Here is a 20068-nt window from a genome sequence, read left to right as displayed (position 1 = left end):
TTGGGGGTTCCAAGTAGTTTTCTAGCAAAAAAAATGATTTTAGCTTGTAAACACCAAGTGTCAAAAATAGGCCCAGTCTTAAAGTGGATAAATGGACAACTTTGTGTAAAGTGCTACTTGGATGTTAGGCCTCTGTATGTGGCTAGGCTGTGTAAAAGTGTTACACATGTGGTATCGCCATACTCAGGAGGAATAGCAGAATGTATTTTGGGGTGCAATTTTTGCTATGTACATGCTATGTGTTAGAAATATTGCATAAATGGACAGCTTTGTGTAACATCTTTCCATATATTCCAAAAACTTGTGGAAAAAAATGACATATTCAAAAGACTCATTATGCCTCAAAAATTATACGTTGGGCTGTTTGCTTTCCAAAATGGGGTTATTTTATGGGGGTTTCCATTGTCCTGGTGCTCCAGGGCCTTCAAAAGTGCGATAGGTTGTCAGGAAATTATATGTGTAATTTGTGCTCCTAGAATGCCAGACGGGGCTACTTGGATGTTAGGCCTCTGTATGTGGCTAGGCTGTGAAAAAGTCTCACACACGTGTTATCGCCATACTCAGGAGGAGTAGTAGAATGTATTTTGGGGTGTAGTTGCAAGTATACATATGCTGTGTGAGATAAATAACCTATTAATACGTCAATTTGTAAAAAAAAAAAATATTCATTTTGCAAAGAGTTGTGGGAAAAAAATTACAACTTCAAAAAACTCACCATGCCCCTTATTAAATACCTTGGAATGTCTACTTTCCAAAATGGGGTCATTTGGGGGGTATTTGTACTTTCCTGACTTTTTAGTGTCTCAAGAAATGAGATAGGCCTTCAGTACATCAGGTGTGATCAAGTGTCAGAAATTTTCAATGAATAGCACCATAGCTTGTGGACTCTATAACTTTCACAAAGACCAAATAATATACACTTATTTGGGTTATTTTAACCAAAGATAAGTAGCAGTATAAATGTTGGCCAAAATTTGTGAAGAAAAATGACTAATTTGCAAAATTTTATGACAGAAACAAAGAAAAATGCGTTTTTTCACAATATTTTCAATCTTTTTTTATTTATAGCACAAAAATAAAAAAACAGTAGTGATGAAATACCATCAAAAGAAAGCTATATTTGTGTGAAAAAAAGGAGACAAATTTTTATGGGTACAGTGTTGCATGACTGAGTAATTGTCATTCAAAATGTGAAAGCGCTGAAAGCTGAAAATCGGTCTGGGCAGGAAGGGGGTGAAAGTGCACTGTAGGCAAGTGGTTAAACAAGTGCATCTTGCAGTGCATTCCTATGGGAAATAAATTTAGAAGAGAAAGCCAAACCTGGCTGGCTAAACCGTAATGGTAAAAAAATTATTAGGGGGAAAAAAATGGCCTTCAAGAAATATAAATCAGAGGGCACAGTATCGGCTTTCGAGCAATACAAGGAGGCAAATAAGAAAAGTAAATACAAAATCAAAATGGCTAAAATCAACTTTGAGAGACAAATAGCAGAGGATAGTAAAAATAACCCCAAAAAATTATTTAAATATATCAACAGCAAAAAAACTAGGGCAGAGCACATTGCACACATAATTAACGATGATAGGAAGATGGTTACAGATGACACTGAAAAAGCAACCGTGCTGAATGCTTTTTTCTCGTCAGTCTTTACACAGAAAAAGGGGAGGTGCACTGACCACGACTATATGGTTAGTAGTAATACACAGGACTTGCCGCTATGGCTAACAGAGGGTGAAATCAGGTAAAGGCTGGATAGAATTAACACAAATAAATCACCAGGCCCGGATGGCGTACATCCAAGAGTACTCAAAGAACTTAGTAAGATTATATCTAGACCACTGTTTCTGATCTTTGCTGACAGTATTATGACAGGAAATGTACCAGGGGATTGGAGGAAAGCTAACGTGATACAGATATTAAAAAAAGGGCAGAAGCATGTCCCGGGAAATTATAGGCCTGTCAGTCTGACATCGATAGTATGTAAACTTCTGGAGGAGATGATAAGGGACTATATATCGTAGAGTTTGCTAAAGACAACAACATCATCAGCAGTAATCAGCACGGGTTTACAAATGGGCGTTCTTGTCAAACCAATCTCTTAACATTCTACGAGGAGATGAGCTGTGAGCTAGATAGGGGGAGACCAGTGGATGTGGTGTACCTGGATTTCGCTAAGGCGTTTGATACAGTTCCCCACAAGCGCTTCATTTATAAAATAAGGTCTGCAGGCATCGACTGCAAGGTTTGCTCTTGGATACGGAACTGGCTAAAAGGGCGTGTCCAAAGGTTGGTAATAAATAGCGCATACTCAGACTGGTCTGAGGTGGTAAGTGGAGTCCCCCTTGGTCCCAGGCTCAGTCCTGGGACCAACCTTGTTCAATTTATTCATAAACAGCACTGAAGACGGGATCAGTAGTTCTATATCAGTTTTTGCAGATGACACAAAATTGGGCAGGGCAATAACTGCACAGCATGAAGCAGATATCCTACAGAATGACCTGGACAAAATAACAGAGTGGGCAACGACATGGCAAAAATGGATTTTTGTAAAATCTTAGCGTAAAATTCTTTTCTCTTAAGCACATTGACAGACGTAGTCCTCGTTGATACTAACAACTCGGGTTATGCTGCCCTCTACAGGAGTAGGACTAGACAGGAAAGAAAACATTCTGGCCACACCTTAGGGGCAGTCCCAGAGGGTATATCCTCTCTCTCTCTCTGCTACAGCAAATCAGTTATGTCACAAAGCAGTGTTTAGAGAATTTAACCCAACCCAACTCAAAACAGAGGGGCGGGTACTACGTCTGTCAATGAGCTTAAGAGAAAAGGATTTTACGATAAGATTTTACAAAAATCCATTTTTCTCTGTCGCTCATTGACAGACGTAGTCCTCGTTGATACTAACAACTCGGGACGTCCCAAAGCAGTACCACAAATGAGGGGTGGGAAAATGGAAATCAAAAATCCAATCTAGAAGGCCCAACTGGTGCCAACTAGAAGTTCTCAAGGCTCATCAATCAAAGATGAGACTCAACACAAATTCCAACAGAAAAAAAAACCCTCGAGGTAGACCACCGGTCTCCTCAAATTGCGGCCTGCAAAACCTTGCGGCCAAATGAGGCATCCGCCGATGCCATCACATCAATTTTATAAAATTTTGTAAAGGTATGTACCAGGTGGCCGCCTTACATACCTGGACCACTGACGCCTGATGGCGGAAGGCCCAGGAAGTACTGAGCGCTCGAGTGGAGTGCGCCTTAACAGGGAACGGAGGATTACGACCCCTAATAGAATAAGCCTGTACCACCGTCTGTCTAATCCATTTGGAGATAGTCGCGGCAGATGCAGGCAACCCCTTTCTGGGGCCATCCGTGATCACAAAAAGTGAATCCGTTTTACGGAACGATTCCGTAGCCTTCAGGTATACCCTGATTGCCCGAACCACATCCAAGGAATGCAACGCATGTTCCCGATGAGGATTGGGCTGAGGACACAAGGAAGGTAGCACAATATCTTCATTCAGATGAAAGTCTGAAACCACCTTTGGAAGAAAGGATGGCTTCGGATGAAGAACTACCTTATCCCTATGAACCACTAAATATGGGGACTGGCATGATAATGCAGCCAGTTCTGACACCCTGCGTGCAGAAGTGATAGCCACCAAGAAGGCCACCTTCTGGGATAAAGTAAGCAAGGGAATCTCCCTGATGTTTTCAAAGGGAGGTTTCTGCAGAACCGACAAAACCAAATTAAGATCCCAGGGCGGTAAGGGCGCGCGGACTGGTGGAGCCAGGTGCCGCACCCCCTGAATGAAATTCCGCACCAAGGAATGAGTAGCCAAGGGCTTCTGAAAGAAGATTGCTAATGCTGAAACCTGACCCTTGATGGTGCTCAAGGATAGTTTCTGCTCAACCCCCTTTTGCAGAAAAGCCAATATTCGGGTCACCGAATAGGTACGTGGAGGAAATCCCAAAGATTCACACCACGCGATATAAGTCTTCCATGTGCGATAATAGACCTTGCTGGAAGTCGCTTTCCTTGCCTAAATTAGAGTAGGAATAACTGAAGCTGACAACCCTCTGTCCTTCAGTACCTGGGTCTCAATGGCCAGGCCATTAAAACCAGCGACTGTAAAGCACAATGGAAGATCGGTCCTTGAGACCGCAGACCCTCCCTGAGAGGAAGTTCCCAAGGAGCGTTTGCGACTAGCATGTCCAAGTCGGCCTGACCGGCTTGACGAGGCTAGCTTAGAATTTCCAGGATAACTGGAGTTCCCTCCATCTCCATCCTGCGGAGAAATCTCAGCAGCAATCTGAGAGGAGGGAATACCTCTAATAGCTGACACTGCCTTAACAGGCCGTTCAGCGCGTCTGCTGCGTCCGCTGGAGGATCGTGGGCGCGCGTTACCAATCTCCGCGCCTCCGGGATGCTCTGAAGAAGACACAGATGGTGAAATCCTTGGTGATTGACCTAAGTCATCACCCTGATATTGCCTGACTGGATCCGAACCAGGCTGCCCTAGAGCTACCTGCCCCAGGCAATCCGACAAAGTCTGATCGTTCTCTGTTCCCACACATTTATCCGACACCTGATTCCTATCAGGAGTGATGATTTCTCCTGGTTGAACATTAGAGACCGAAGTCACCCGGCTAGAGGCTCCTTGGTCTGTCTGCTCAACCGGATCCGATTCCTGTGGGGAACTGAGACTAATCTTTGGAAAAGGTAAAGAAAATGATCTGTTCAGGGAACGGTAACTACCGTTCCCTGTAGTACTTAAATGTGGGAAGGGAAGAATCGCACCGGTAGCAGTGATCGATGCTCGATCTAGTGCTCTGAATACCGGTGAAGACGTCCCCCCACCCTCAAGCCGGGTGGGGGCGCACCTTCAGGCTGTGTAAGCCTTAGCTTCAGGTTTGGCTGAGTCGGTCTTTTGTTTGTCCGACCAGCGCTTCTTGAACCCTCCTAGAGGGGTTTTGCCCTTCCCGCTTGCTCCAGCAGAGCGAACAAACCCTTTATGGGCAGCAAAGAAAGGTCCACGCTTGTTACGAGGTCCTTTAGCTTTAGCAGCCTGTGGCAAAAAAGTGCTTTTGCCCCCAGTGGCATCCTTAATGGTCTCATCTAGGGTGGCCCCAAATAGGCGATTCCCCTGAAAGGGGAGATTCGCCAAGGTCTTTTTGGAACCTAGGTCCGCTGACCAGCATTTTAACCACAGCACACGTCTGAGGATTACCGCTGACATAGATGCATGCCCTAATAGGGGGGTGGCATCCAAGGCTGCGTCACAAACAAACTGTAGTCCTTGTATAATCTGTTCCATCAAATCAGATGTTGCCTGGGGGATACCTTTCCCCTTCAGGTCCTAGCGCACCAATCTCGCCCATTCCGTTAATGTCTGAGAAACTAGACCAATGACAATTACTGGTCTAAAGGCTGACCCTATCAGGGAAAAGATAGTGCGGGACTCCGCTTCTACCTTCTGATCCACCGAATCCTTAAAGGACGAAGCATGCTCCACCGGAATAACCGTGGCTTTATTCAGTCTGGAAATAGGTGGATCCATCACTGGTGGTACCGTCCATTTCTTAATGAGGGATTCCTCAAACGGATAGCGTCTAGCAATGCGCTTGGAAATAGTAAAGGTACGCTTTGAATGATCCCATTCCTCTTTAATCTTATTACCAAAACACTTGGGTAAAGGAAAAACCTTCACCGTCTTGGTGGGTTTGCTAGTACCAAAGGGAATTTCCATTTCAGTTGCCTCTGCCGGTAAAACCTCAAGTCTTAAGGTTTCCCGAACCGCCACAACTAGTGCGTCCACCAATGCTTCTTCTTGTGCTATGGTGGAAGCATGAACGTCCTCCTCACTGTCTGAGGGAACTTTACCTGAGACAACAGCCCCTGCAGAGGGACCTGCAGCTGCAATGACCATCTCAGAATCTGAATCTGAAGTCTCAGATGATATAGGGGTAGGCGGGGGTCGCTTTCTTGACCCCCGTTCCTGACAGGCCGTCTCCACCCGAGCCACCAAAGACTCCAAAACTGCTGTAAATGCATCCATACTCTGTGCACTGGCGGGTCCCGCGGCCCCCTCGAGGGAAACAGGTGGGGGTACCTGTGTGGCAGGGTCCATGATAATTCCAGATACTAACCGAAAAAAATCAATTGCCAACAAAAATAAAACTTTTTTTTTTTTTTCTTTTCAGACCCCCAGCGCCACAATGCCCCTCAGTGTTACCTGCTTAGGGACCCCTACAGAGCGAGAGAGAGAGAGACCAAGGCTCCCAACTTGATGCTCAGAGTTTCAAATGCAACCTGTTACAGCACTGTCTAGAACAGACAGGAAGTCTTTTGGCTGACTTCCCGGGTAAAAAGGAGGCGGCTCCGCCCCTCTGCACGCCTTCCGGCGCCTCCCCTAGCTCCACGAGGTGTTTGGGTCACCTCAAACATGGCCGCCCCCATGCTGGAGACACGAGGCTACGCCAATATGGCGGCCTCGTGCCATCTACCAGACAATGGCGGCGGCCTGTACAGGATAACGGCGTGTCTGGCGGCCTGCGGGAGTATCTCGGCCCCACAAACCTTTACCCTAATGGTGATCAGCCTGGCCGCGGTACCAGACCCTGGCGGGCCGTATGCGGTCCGTGGGCCGTCGGAAGGCATCTGCCTTTGCTGGAGGAATGCGATCTGGACTGCAGTAGACATCGCCCTGTGAACACTTCTGACAGGTAGGATACCTTATACTATTACAGTAATATTCTAGTACTGCCATCGACTTCAGTCATCTTTACAGTTTTGAAATGACATTAGATTGTCAGCTCCCAAACCAAGCCTCCTGGTTTCTTGTTCACAAAAATCACACTCAAATAGGGGGATCTGTGACATGTTATAGGATAGAGGGGAGACCCATCCTTACCATTTCAGAGAGGGGCCCGCGTTCACCACAAACCCGTCAGAGGGAAAAGGGGGAACATACTACTCACCATACCGGAACCAGGCGGGCGCCAACTCCTGACAGTACCCCTCTCCACCGGGGTGGGAGGGCTGTCGACCAATACGGACGCCGTGACTCATGGTCATTGGCGTCTAAGCGAGACGTTTAACTCGCAGGGTCAGTCCCCGTCCAGTGGGACTATGTCGCGGCCGACCCAGCGCGGAGCTATGGCCTGCACGCGCTCGTAGGCTGAACTGGGGTGACCACAGGATCTCAACATCCAGCCCGTCGCCCAGTTCCAGCTTTCTTGCTTGAAGATCTCACAGGAACACTGGAGAAAAAAGCTGTCTAAAAAATCTTTCTAAGAAAAAAATCCTGCCAGGACCGAAGATCCTAGCAAGGCATCTAGGTCCTTACTCCTAACTAGACAGAAAAAAACTGATTTGCTGTAGCAGAGAGAGAGAGAGGATATACCCTCTGGGACTGCCCCTAAGGTGTGGCCAGAATGTTTTCTTTCCTGTCTAGTCCTACTCCTGTAGAGGGCAGCATAACCCGAGTTGTTAGTATCAACGAGGACTACGTCTGTCAATGAGCGACAGAGAAATGAGGTTTAATCCTTCCACTTTATAAAACTCTGGTCCAACCACATCTGGAGTATTTTGTCCAGTTCTGGTCGCCAGTCCTCAGGAGGGATGTGTTGGAGCTGGAGAGAGTCCAGAGAAGAGCAACTAAACTAATTAGGGGATTGGAGGACCTTAATTATGAAGAGCGTCTGCAATCGCTTGATTTATTCTCCCTGGAGAAGACACACCTGAGAGGGGACATGAAGGCAATTTATAAATATCTCAATGGTGATCTCAGCATAGAAAAAAAGCTATTCAGTCGAAAGGATTGCATGAGGACTCGAGGGCATACAATGCGATTAGAGGAGAAGCGTTTTAACCTCAGGCAACGTGGGGGGTTCTTTACTGTTAGGGCTACAAGATTGTGGAATTCTCTACCACAAGAGGTGGTTTCTGCGGGAAGTATGGTGGCTTCCAAAAGACTCTTAGACGTACATCTCAAGGATCAGAACATTCAGGGGTATGAGAGATGATTATGGCCACACACACCTACACAGGTTGAACTGGATGGACTATTGTCTTTATTCAACCTCACCTACTATGTACAGTGCCTTGCGAAAGTATTCGGCCCCCTTGAACTTTGCGACCTTTTGCCACATTTCAGGCTTTGAACATAGATATAAAATTGTAATTTTTTGTGAATAATCAACAAGTGGGACACAATCATGAAGTGGAACGAAATTTATTGTAGATTACAAATTTTTTAACAAATAAAAAACTGAAAAATTGGGCGTGCAAAATTATTCAGCCCCCTTAAGTTAATACTTTGTAGCGCCACCTTTTGCTGCGATTACAGCTGTAAGCTGTTTGGGGTATGTCTCTATCAGTTTTGCACATCGAGAGACTGAAATTTTTGCCCATTCCTTCTTTGCAAAACAGCTCGAGCTCAGTGAGGTTGGATGGAGAGCGTTTGTGAACAGCAGTTTTCAGTTCTTTCCACAGATTCTTGATTGGATTCAGGTCTGGACTTTGACTTGGCCATTCTAACACCTGGATATGTTTATTTGTAAACCATTCCATTGTAGATTTTGCTTTATGTTTTGGATCATTGTCTTGTTGGAAGACAAATCTCCACCCAGTCTCAGGTCTTTTGCAGACTCCATTAGGTTTTCTTCCAGAATGGTCCTGTATTTGGCTCCATCCATCTTCCCATCAATTTTACCCATCTTCCCTGTCCCTGCTGAAGAAAAGCAGACCCAAACCATGATGCTGCCACCACCATGTTTGACAGTGGGGATGGTGTGTTCAGGGTGATGAGCTATGTTGCTTTTACGCCAAACATAACCTTTTGCATTGTTGCCAAAAAGTTTGATTTTGGTTTCATCTGACCAGAGCACCTTCTTCCACGTTTGGTGTGTCTTCCAGGTGGCTTGTGGCAAACTTTAAACTACACTTTTTATGGATATTTTAAGAAATGGCTTTCTTCTTGCCACTCTTCCATAAAGGCCAGATTTGTGCAGTATAAGACTGATTGTTGTCCTATGGACAGAGTGTCCCACCTCAGCTGTAGATCTCTGCAGATCCAGAGTGATCATGGGCCTCTTGGCTGCACCTCTGTTCAGTCTTCTCCTTGTATGAGCTGAAAGTTTAGAGGGACGGCCAGGTCTTCGTAGATTTGCAGTGGTCTGATACTCCTTCCATTTCAATATTATCGCTTGCACGGTGCTCCTTGGGATGTTTAAAGCTTGGGAAATCTTTTTGTATCCAAATCCGGCTTTAAACCTCTCCACAACAGTATCTCGGACCTGCCTGGTGTGTGCCTTGTTCTTCATGATGCTCTCTGCGCTTTAAACGGACCTCTGGGACTATCACAGTGCAGGTGCATTTATACAGAGACTTGATTACACACAGATGGATTCTATTTATCATCATTAGTCATTTAGGTCAACATTGTATCATTTAGAGATCCTCACTGAACTTCTGGAGAGAGTTTGCTGCACTGAAAGTGAAGGGGCTGAATACATTTTCAGTTTTTTATTTGTTAACAAAGTTTGAAATATCCAATAAATTTCGTTCCACTTCATGATTGTGTCCCACTTGTTGATTCGTCACAAAAAATTACAGTTTTATATCTTTATGTTTGAAGCCTGAAATGTGGCAAAAGGTCGCAAAGTTCAAGGGGGCCGAATACTTTCGCAAGGCACTGTAACTATGAATCAACAGCAGGATTCTGGTCCTGTGGGATAACAGGTAACATCATTTTTTGCAAGTTAAAGCTATAAAACTTAATGTACCAGCATGCCTGCTGCTCTGTGGGAATTAGGTTGACAAATCAACATCAAAACTGCAGATCTGTGACAATTTGGGACTGTCCTAAATATCATATATATCCAGGGAATTCTCTGGGGTGCCTTATGTCCACCCAAAACCCTTCAGGATAGGTCCCCTGGTCCAGGATAATTAGGATGGACATGCTCATCCAGAGCTAGTACTTTGTGTTTTAAGCAACTGATTCCATTAATACTGTTTTTTGTAAGCAGAACTCTTTGCATAGGATAAGTGATCTTTAGTGATAGGCTTTCACACATCTAGTTGATGTGAAAGCATGGCTTGCTTGTACATGCATGACGTTTAGTTTATTATGCATTTGTTCATTATAGATGTATGATCCTCCATATTTTTCTTGAAGTCATCAACAAAATCCAATGAGAACCAAGAACAGCTCTAAACTCTGATTTAGAAAAAAATAAATATATGTATATATAAATATATGTAATAACTATGTATGAAACTTTGCTGTGACTCTGGGGAAGGTGATAATGACTATTGTAGAAACCTATAACAGTAGTGTCTCTGCTAGTAATCATTTTTAAACATTTTACCTGAATTTTAATAAAAGATGTTCATTTTTATTTTCTGCATTGCAACTTACAAGGGCTATTGGTACATCCCTTTGGGATGAAGTAACCTTCCCAGATACCAAACTTAATGCACTATTTTATTTTCTTTTGATGATGCCTTGTGTAAAAAAAGGTGAAATCTCCATAATATGGTCACAAAAAAAAAAAACAAGACATGAGTCCTCAAAAATTGTAACAGAGCCAGTTCACTGTCAGACTACAGGTGGTCCAGAATGTGCCCAGTGGGAGTAGAAAACACCCTGTCAACAGTGGGAGCAAACAAGCCCTGGGCTTTGGTGGTCAGTGGCAGTAGAAAAAATATCTTAGTGCCTGTGGTTAGTGGGAGGTTCCTCTTCCCATATTGTTAATGGGATGAATTGTGCCCCATCTTTTTGTCAGTGGGAGAAATAGTTTGCATCATAGGTGTCAGTGGGAAGAATAGTGCCCCATCATTGGTGTCTCTGGTGGGAATATTTTCACATTGTTCCTGTCAGTGAATGGAATTTTGCACCATCATTTCTGTCACTGGAAGGAATTGTGCACCATTGTTGGTATCATTGGAAGTATTTGTGCCTCACTGATGCCAGTGAAAATAATACTATCCTGTCAGTGTGTGTAATAGTCGATTGGTGAAATTGTGCCCCATCATTTGTGTTAGAGGAAGGAATACTGCCCCAAGGGCCAGATACATGAAAGATAAGGACCCCAGTTTGGGGATAACTACTCTAACCTTTTTCTAGCTCTATGAAGAACCAAATTAAAAGTGTGTCTGGTGTTGGGTTTAATATTTAAAATCAAATAAAATTTACCAACATTATTATACTTCAGTTTTCACAAAGTCTATCAAACAAAAAAAAAGATTGGTTCAGTCACCTGTTGCCTTAGTCCATGGAAAATGGCAATGGGTTCTGAAGAGCTCAGGAAATCTTCTCCAGTATATAAAAAAATGTCATCCTGCATACTCTGTGCTGGCCAGATGCCTACAAGACCACGGGCTTCAAATTTCTTTTGACTGATTACAAACTGTAGCAAATTTTGAGCATCATCATAGACTCTTCTTGCTTCTTCCCCTAAACATAAAACACAAAAGACATTGATAGCATAAAAATGTGTTTATACCCAGTATTTCTTTATGAGAAAATAAGGTTAAAGAGAAACTTCCCCGCCCCCCCCCCCCTTTCCCCTTCCACATTTTACAGCTCTTACTTGTTAATTCAGAGTTGTCCTTTCTTGACATACTCATCTTATCACCTGCTAAGAATAAATATGTGATTGGTGCGCTTTTCAATAGTAGAAACTCTGTGTGCAAATCATGAAAATTAAACACCCAAAGTAAAACTAAATATAAACAAAAGTTGTTTTGTTATGAAAAATTCAAAAAACTCATAAGTAAAACAACGTATCAAGACTAAATCATATGAATATTGAATCAAAACAACAAAAGGTTCAACAATCCAATATATGAAAAAAAGTCCAAATATGTAAAAAAAAAAGGTGATATTCCTTCAAATATTGTTGAACACGTGCAATAAATAACATAAATGTGAAGATATTCCCTCCACCTGGTGAAATTCCTCCTTACCCAGCGGAAATTAAGTGCTTTAAGTGAACTCCTGTAGTTTTGGCATATAAATATCCATGTGAAAAACACCTCCAATCGTGCACTGATCCCCAGGTGCAAAAGCAATGTAAGCTTCTTACCAAATTTAGGAGAGAAAGCAGCTTTACAATCAAGAGTTTGAAATGCAGGCGCTCCTCCTATCTCCTTCAATGAGGGTGAATGGCTGTCGGCTTACACAGTGGATCCACTTCATGCCTTGACTGGTCATCTAGCTCTCCCATAGAAATGTAGCCATGGGCTGCAATTATATCTCAGATGCCTTGCTGATCCTTCAGCCCACATGGTCCACCAAAAATGGATGTCCTTCTACTGTAGAACCTTTTGTTGTTTTGATTCAATAGTCATATGATTTAGTCCCCGTTCACACTGAGGCGACCTGTGAGGCGACCTGGTCGCCTCACAGGTCGCCTCCCATAGGGAAGCTGCGGACCCGTTCTAATAGGAGCGACACAAGTCGCTCCGACTTAGAAAAAGGGTCCGGAGCCTCTTTGGGGCGACCTGGAGGTGACCGCCATAGACTTCAATGTTATGAAGTCCGTGGCGGCCGCTCCGAGGTCGCGGTGCGGTGCGAAGTAGCGTCGCTTGTATGTGAACGGGGCCTAAGTCTTGATACGTTGTTGTATTACTTATGAGTTTTTGAATTTTTCATCACAAAACAACTTTTGTTGTTTATATTTAGTTTTACTTTGGGTGTTTAATTTTCATGATTTACACACAGAGTTTCTACTATTGAAAAGCGCACCAATCACATTTAACACATATTAATTTCACATATTCTGGGAGCAGCCTTTCACATATCAGCGCACCCTTTTTTCCAACAAGCATAAATATGGATTGTCCACTTCAAACGTTTGTGTTAAAAACACTTGTACTATATAGGCTTACAAAAATTCTGAGAAAACCTCTAATAAAAATGCAAAAACCCTGATGTGAACCATCTGTAATTAGTATGCTGCTCGGTTTCCCCAATCTAAGCATTGCAAGTGTGATCCTAATAACTGATCCAGTTGTGGGGTGATAGCTATAACTTTCGATCTCAGAAGCTTTGCCAGACAGTGACTCAATCCAAATGACATCTTGCAGATTGTAGAAAGCTTTAATCCAAAATGTGTGCAGATCTTCAACAATGAACATCGGATAGATAAAAAAAAAAAAAAAATTGTAGTGAAGGCTGTCCTTATAAAAGTTGAGTCCTTATGATATATTATTAATCTCTTGTAAGTACACTTCATTTCGACCCTTGAATGAGCTTTTCTGCTTGCGGAAGGTCATCGATGGTGGGAGGCCCTTTACAGATGTGCCATTACCACACTCTTTTTGGTCCTCAGTATTGGTTGCAAATTGATGAGCAACATGGATAAGTCAAAAGTGTTCAAAACAGTGTGAAATCTGCCTCATCTTTGACTGCACAGAGGTGAGGAGTGTAACAGTATTAGTTCTGATTTCCTTATCAAACTCCGGATTAACCAGTTCAAATGTAGAATCAGTATGAATTGTGATGGGTTCATCGCTGTGACACCACTGGAACCTGATGAAGTTTCTGTTGTCTTCTCAAATGATGAAACCGTGGAACATTTGCTGAACGTCGGCCATAACAGCAACTGGTTCTTGTCTGAAACAGAACAAATCTCCTATAAAGGTGTTGCTCAGATTAGGCCCAGTCAGGGGGACATCATTAAGGCTTAATGGCTTTGTATCAAACAGCTGAGTCGAAAACCACCCTAATCTGATCTGGCTTGTGAGGATGGTACACGCCACAGCATGGGAGGTACTAACATTCCTCTCCTTTCCTAATAGATGGTGCAGGCTCAGCATGATCTCTAGAAAACTCATTCTGTATAAAGTCAAAGTGTTTTTTCATCTCAAGTTTTTTTGTTCAGGATGTGTGGTAAAGAAATAAATTGTGCTTCTGCATGCTGAACATTATTTGGTAGTTTCTTTCTTAAGGCTCAAAATGATAGTGGTGCCATCCAGCTGTTGGAATTTTCGTGATAGAACTCCTTACTCATAATTGTTAGGAACTCCTGATCTTCCGTGGTGGTTGAAAGCTCACTACCTTTAGTTGTTACATCAAACATTGTGCTGCCAACATTGTGTAGGACATGTGTCTTGAAAGAAGAAATTGTGGAAGACCTCCTGACATTACCCAGACAGATGTTGTCAATGATGACCCAAGCCTAGGTCCAGGCATGGTGTGTTGTGTGGCCTGCTCATTTTTTCGTGAGACTTGTTTACTCTCGGGATGTCTCTGCCAAAAAGCAGAACATTGTCATTTTTTTAAGAGCTGTTATGTGGTTAGCTATACCTCTCAGGTGAGAAGCAGCTGCAGGAGTAGGGATCACTTTTCTGTTGGCTGGAACCTGGTTGCACTCAATGAGAGTGGACAATGAGATTTCAACACTGCCATTAAGGGGAGCTTTTACCGGTGACCAGTGGCTCTCCCGTCTAAAAAATCTGTAATGCTAGCATATGTGTCCAGGGTAACTCTTGGTGGGGGGAAAGTGCTGGATATTTTCTGGTGGATTGTCATATGGCTTTGGTTTATATAGAATAGACATACTAATTACTAACCCCATGGTAGGAGAAATTGTTGTGTCCCTTTGAGGCATCCCTCACTAACATCTTACCAATACAGGTTGTCTTATCCTTGTGAAGGACAGGATATCAGAATAGGATATAAAATTTCTCACACCAGACATAGCAATTTCTATCAAGTGGCTTTCACTCAAGGCAATGCACTTTTTACTTATTTTGCCGCATTATCCAAAATATCCAGTCTGAGCTGTACATTATACCACCATCTTTGTGTTATACTCATGGGGCGATGTGTCAATGTTCTTTGCTGCTAGGACAGTAAGGTCCTGAGTAAGCATTTCCATGTGAAACGCGTCAACCTCTTCGACCATATTGCAAAGATTTATTAACCACTTTAGGCCCGGAGGATTTTCCTGCTCTACGTCCAGACCACTTTTTGCAACTCGGCACTGCGTGACTTTAACTGACATTTGTGCGGTCATGCAATGTGGTACCCAAACGAAATTTACGTCCTTTTTTTCCCACAAACAGAGCTTTCTTTTGGTGGTATTTCATCACCTCTGCGCTTTTTATTTTTTGCAATATTAATAAAAAAACAGCGGCAATTTTGAGAAAAAATGACATTTTCAACTTTGTCTTTTCAAAAATATCCAATATACTCAATTTATGTCATATATTTTGGCCAAAATGTATTTAGCTACATGTCTTTGACAAAAAAAAATCTCAATGAGCGTATTTTTATTGGTTTGCGCAAAAGTTATAGCGTCTACAAACTATGGTGTAAATACTGAAATTTACGCAGCTTTAATTTCTGACTGCCTATCTCATTTCAAGAAGTGCTAAAATGGCAGGGCAGTACAACCCCCCCCCCCCAAATTACCACTTTTTGGAAAGTAGACATCCTACAGGGGTACCACATATGTGAGACTTTTTGGGAGTTTAGCTGTATACGGGACCTCGAAAAACCAATCCGCACCATCAGAATTTCAAAGGACGTACATTTTTCATTGCAGTTTCTCACTACCTATAACGGTTTAGGAAGCCCTGAAATGTCAAGATACCACAAAACCCCCCCCAAATGACTCCATTTTGGAAAGTAGACACACCAAGCTGTTTGCTGAGAGGCATAGTGAGTCCATGGAATATTTTATATTTTGCCACAAGTTCCGGGAAATATATTATTTTTTTTTTTTTGTTTTTTACACAAAGTTGTCACTAAATGATATATTTCTCACACATGCCATGGGTATATGTGAAATGACACCCCAAAATACATTCTACTGCTTCTCCTGAGTACAGGGATACCCCATGTGTGAGACCTTTTTGCAGTCGAGCCGAGTACAGGACCCCGAAAATCAATCATCACTTTCAGGCTTTGAAATTGTTGATTTCACTCCTGACTACCTATCACAGTTTCGGCACAACCCCCCCTCAAATGACCCCTTTTCGGAAAGTAGACACCCTAAGCTATTTGCAGAGAGGCATGTTGAGTGTTTTGCAGATCTCACTTTTTGTCACAATGTTTTGGAAATTGAAAAAAGAGGAAAAAAATGCATTTTCCTGTTTTTCCTTCATTTTCCAAAACAAATGAGAGCTGCAAAATACTCACCATGCCTCTCAGCAAATAGCTTGGAGTTATTGGGGGTCTGGATGTGTTGGTTTGGGGCGCTACCACCTAAATAGTGTATGCGGTCCCATAAAGTGCACTGTGCTCACTTAAATTAGCGAAAAAGTGCAAGAAATATATTACAAAGTATAAGGTGCTGCGTGCTGTATATAATACTAAAAAGTGCAATAAGTGCAAAAATTGTACTTTCAACGGTGTGCTAATGCTGAGTGGGTTGGACCATCTATGTATCGATCGTCAGATACAGATTGTATTGTAACCTTCTGAACACTAGTCAGTGAAAAAGTGCAGAAGTGCTAATAAGTGAATAAACAGGCCCCCAGGCCCTGGCTCTCCCCTCCATGTCGGCGGTGTATTTTTACTTGTCAAATGCGGACGGACTCACCGCGCAGCAAGCCTGGATGAAGACCTTCCGCCCTGACAACTAGGACCATGTGGCGCAATACTGCGCATGTGCGACCTAGATAAAAGACACCAGGGATCCCAGGAGAGTGCCATTTGTCTCCAGCATAGAGAGGAAGCACCTCCTGGAGAACACCGGACAGAACACACCCTCCCTTCCTTACAGCCCTGGACTCACCACCATAAGACAACAAGGTACCTCTTAAACTTAAAGGAGAACTCCTACCGTATATACTCACACATTAGGAGACTTACCAAAAAAACTTTCTATTATTTTTCATCAGATCCAGTCATACATACATGGCGAGATCTGATCTTTAGCCAAACCAAGGCACTTTAAAAGTAAGTCAACCAGCCCCCTTTACCTTCATTTCATTATATCATAATGACTTAGAAGGTCTCATATACAAATTACTGAACCTTTTATTTATTTATTTATTTTTTTTAAACAACAGTTAAGAAAATGAAGAAAATTATGAGAATTACAGGAGTACCAGGTAACAGTTAGATGAGAAAAAACTATTAAAGGATATATATGTATATAAAAAAGAAAAAAATGATTAAATAAAACACAGCATACCCAAACCGCCTACCCCTAATGGGAACTATCTGTAAGCGGATTGGTTGCCGTGTACTAAGGTTTATTAGGGATGGGACATTGGAACCAATTGATCTAAACTACTGAACCTTTTATTTACCTCCAGAGAGCCTACAAGGAGACCATTTAAGGGCATAGGAATACTATGGGAAAAAAAATCATTTTTTGCACCCCGGAAAGTAAGTCTTACAAATGCTAAGACTGCATCTCGATATGGAGTTACAGAAATCCCAAAACTATTTTACTTGTTCCCCAGCGATTTTTCCACCTGATGTACTCCAACCCTATGGGATTCGTTGCTGAGTAAGAAGGGAAGAAAAAGAGAGGTACCCTGCATGCTCTGATCTCAATACACCTGCACGAAAAAACTACAAATGTAAGCTATTTTTGTTGAATTACCTAAACATACTGCTATTACCTATTAATACATACTTACTAATAACCATGAATCTAATGTAATCTTAGATTTGGTGAAATCCTTGATAAGGGCAAGAGCCGGAACGCGTAGGATTAGACGCCCCCACTGTACATCCAAAATCACATGGATTACAGAGAACCAAACGCTTTAAGTCACCAATTTCACCCATGTCACTAATTTTCCTACCTTCCTTCACCACTCACCTTTGGGACTTTAGCCCAAGTGGAGCACTATTTCATGTAAAATTACTTGCAAAATAAAATATGTTTTATATAAAATCGCATTAAGTTGCAAATCGCATCTATAAAATGTTAAAGTTGCCTTTTAAGTCCCACATTTGCTTGGCTTGAGGAACCAAAACGTTTTTGGAAGTCAGAGGAGGCATCTCCCTTATCTACTCTACTCTGGGGAGCAAGTTCCACTTCGAGAAATCTAACACCCTAAAAGCGTGGGAAACTATTCTCGAGTCGACCTACTCACCTGAACAGTGGCATTTTGCCATGTCTACAGTGCATAAGTATACTAGAAATGCTAACAATTGGGAAATAATGCACAAGATCACCCACCGTTGGTTCCTGACCCCTTACAGACTGTCAAAATGTTACCCCCACCTTCCTAATCTGTGCTGAAGAGGCTGCGGCCAAATAGGCTTCCTATTCCACCACCTCTGGTCCTGCAAATGTCTAGCTGAATTTTGGCCAGGTGTTTTTCGTCTCCTGTCCGAGGTAACAGCCATCCTCTTACCGGTAGATCCAGGCCTCGCTATATTAAACCTAGATATAGATAGAATCCCACAGCCCCTGAGATGTATTGTAACGAATATACTACTGGCAGCCAGATTAACCTTAATGAGACGTTGGCACACACCCTTGATCCCCTCCTTGGATGAGGTCATATACCTGACCCAACTGTACTGCTCTTATGAAAGAAGGTTTGCTTCCGCCTCTAACATTTTAGACAAATCTAATGGTAGTTGGGGTCCATGGATGGATTGGCATGGCACGTGTGATGGAAAAATACATTTGATTTTATCATTTGTTTCTGACAAGACCTTAGAAACTCTAGATTGCTTGGACTAGTTTCTTACCTCCTCTATTGTTCCTCTATGTTTTTGTTACTCTTTTGTTTTATCTCATGCTGATTGATCACTCTCCGCACTGTTTATCTCCTGTTCGCACAGCATATCTGTATATGTTGGATTATCCAGGTGCTGGCTAACGCCTCTGTGTGGACACCTGGAGTCCTAAATTTGTACATGTTATATATATGCCTGTATAAGCTGTGTTTAAGTCCAATAAAAATTGATTGAAAGTAAAACCAATATAGAAACAGGACCTGTGTGTCCCCAACTCAGGATTTATATACGTATCACAATATTTATATAGACCGCTCATTCTTTTCTAACCAAGCTGTTATATCAAATGTATCAAATAACAGAACTCCTCCTTTTGCACCGACTCTGAGCCACGCTGGATAAAGCATAGCACAGCATAAAACTCTGGTCCGGCCACACCTGAAGTATTCTGTCCAGTTCTGGTCGCCAATCCTCAGAAAGGATGCTCTGGAACTGGAAAGAGTCCAAAGAAGGGCAACTAAGCTGATTAGTGGATTGGAGGACCTAAATTATGAGGAGCAATTACAAGCGCTTGATTTATTCTCCCTAGAGAAGAGATGCCGGAGAGGGGACATGATAGCAATTTACAAATACCTCAATGACGATCCCAGCATAGAAAAAAAAACGATTCAGTCGTAAGGAGTGCAAGAGGACACGAGGCCATGATTAGAGGAGAAGCAATTTAAACCTCAGGGCTACGCAAAGGTTTTTTTTTTTTTTTACAGTAAGGGCAATAAGAATATGGAACTCGCTTCCACTAATGGTAGGAACTGCGGGGAGTTTGGCTACTTTTAAAAGACTCTTGGACATACATCTTCAAGATCACAACATTCAGGGTTATGAGAAATGAATACGTCCACACACACCTACACAGGTTGAACTGGATGGACTATTGTCTTTATTCAACCTCAACTACTATAACTATATATTGTATGTTTAACTGCCGCAGCCTCTTGATATTTACTCAAATCTCACTCTTCTTCTCTGCACCTCTGCAGAGAAACCTGGGAACAACAAAATTTTTGCCCCATTAAGCCTAATTTCCTTCATTTCTCTTGCTTTTCTTAACATTGTTTCTCTATTTCTAAAAAGCAGAAGTTTAATAATCACTGATCTTGGGGTCCCTTCCAAGGGCTCTCATTTGGACTCTATGAGCCCTTTCTAGAGCAAAAAAAGGAGATATTTCTTCCTTCCGGAACACTTCCAGCAGCCATTTTTCTACAAACCTTCTCATATTATTCCCTTCACACTTTTCTGGCAGTCCAATTATACAAACATTGTTCCTCCTTAGTCCATTTTTCAGACCTTCTAGCTTATCATTCTGTTTCTCAACCGTAACTTTTAAGAGCTTAACTTCTT

The 20068-nt window shown here is 42.5% G+C and overlaps 1 protein-coding gene across 1 annotated transcript in view; it reads right to left on the bottom strand.

Moving 5' to 3' along the window:
• MTR (5-methyltetrahydrofolate-homocysteine methyltransferase) overlaps positions 1-20068 on the bottom strand; it is a 1642758-nt gene that overhangs the window by 188633 nt on the left and 1434057 nt on the right. The window contains exon 29 of the mRNA XM_082249226.1: positions 11268-11464. Coding sequence (XP_082105352.1) covers positions 11268-11464 — 197 coding nt within the window. The remainder of the gene's footprint in view (positions 1-11267; positions 11465-20068) is intronic.

This window comes from Pelophylax lessonae, assembly GCF_965119305.1.
Source record: "Pelophylax lessonae genome assembly, chromosome: 3".
Classification (NCBI taxonomy): domain Eukaryota; kingdom Metazoa; phylum Chordata; class Amphibia; order Anura; family Ranidae; genus Pelophylax; species Pelophylax lessonae.
Note: the sequence above shows the minus strand (reverse complement) of the source record. Positions and strands in the feature narration are given on the sequence as shown.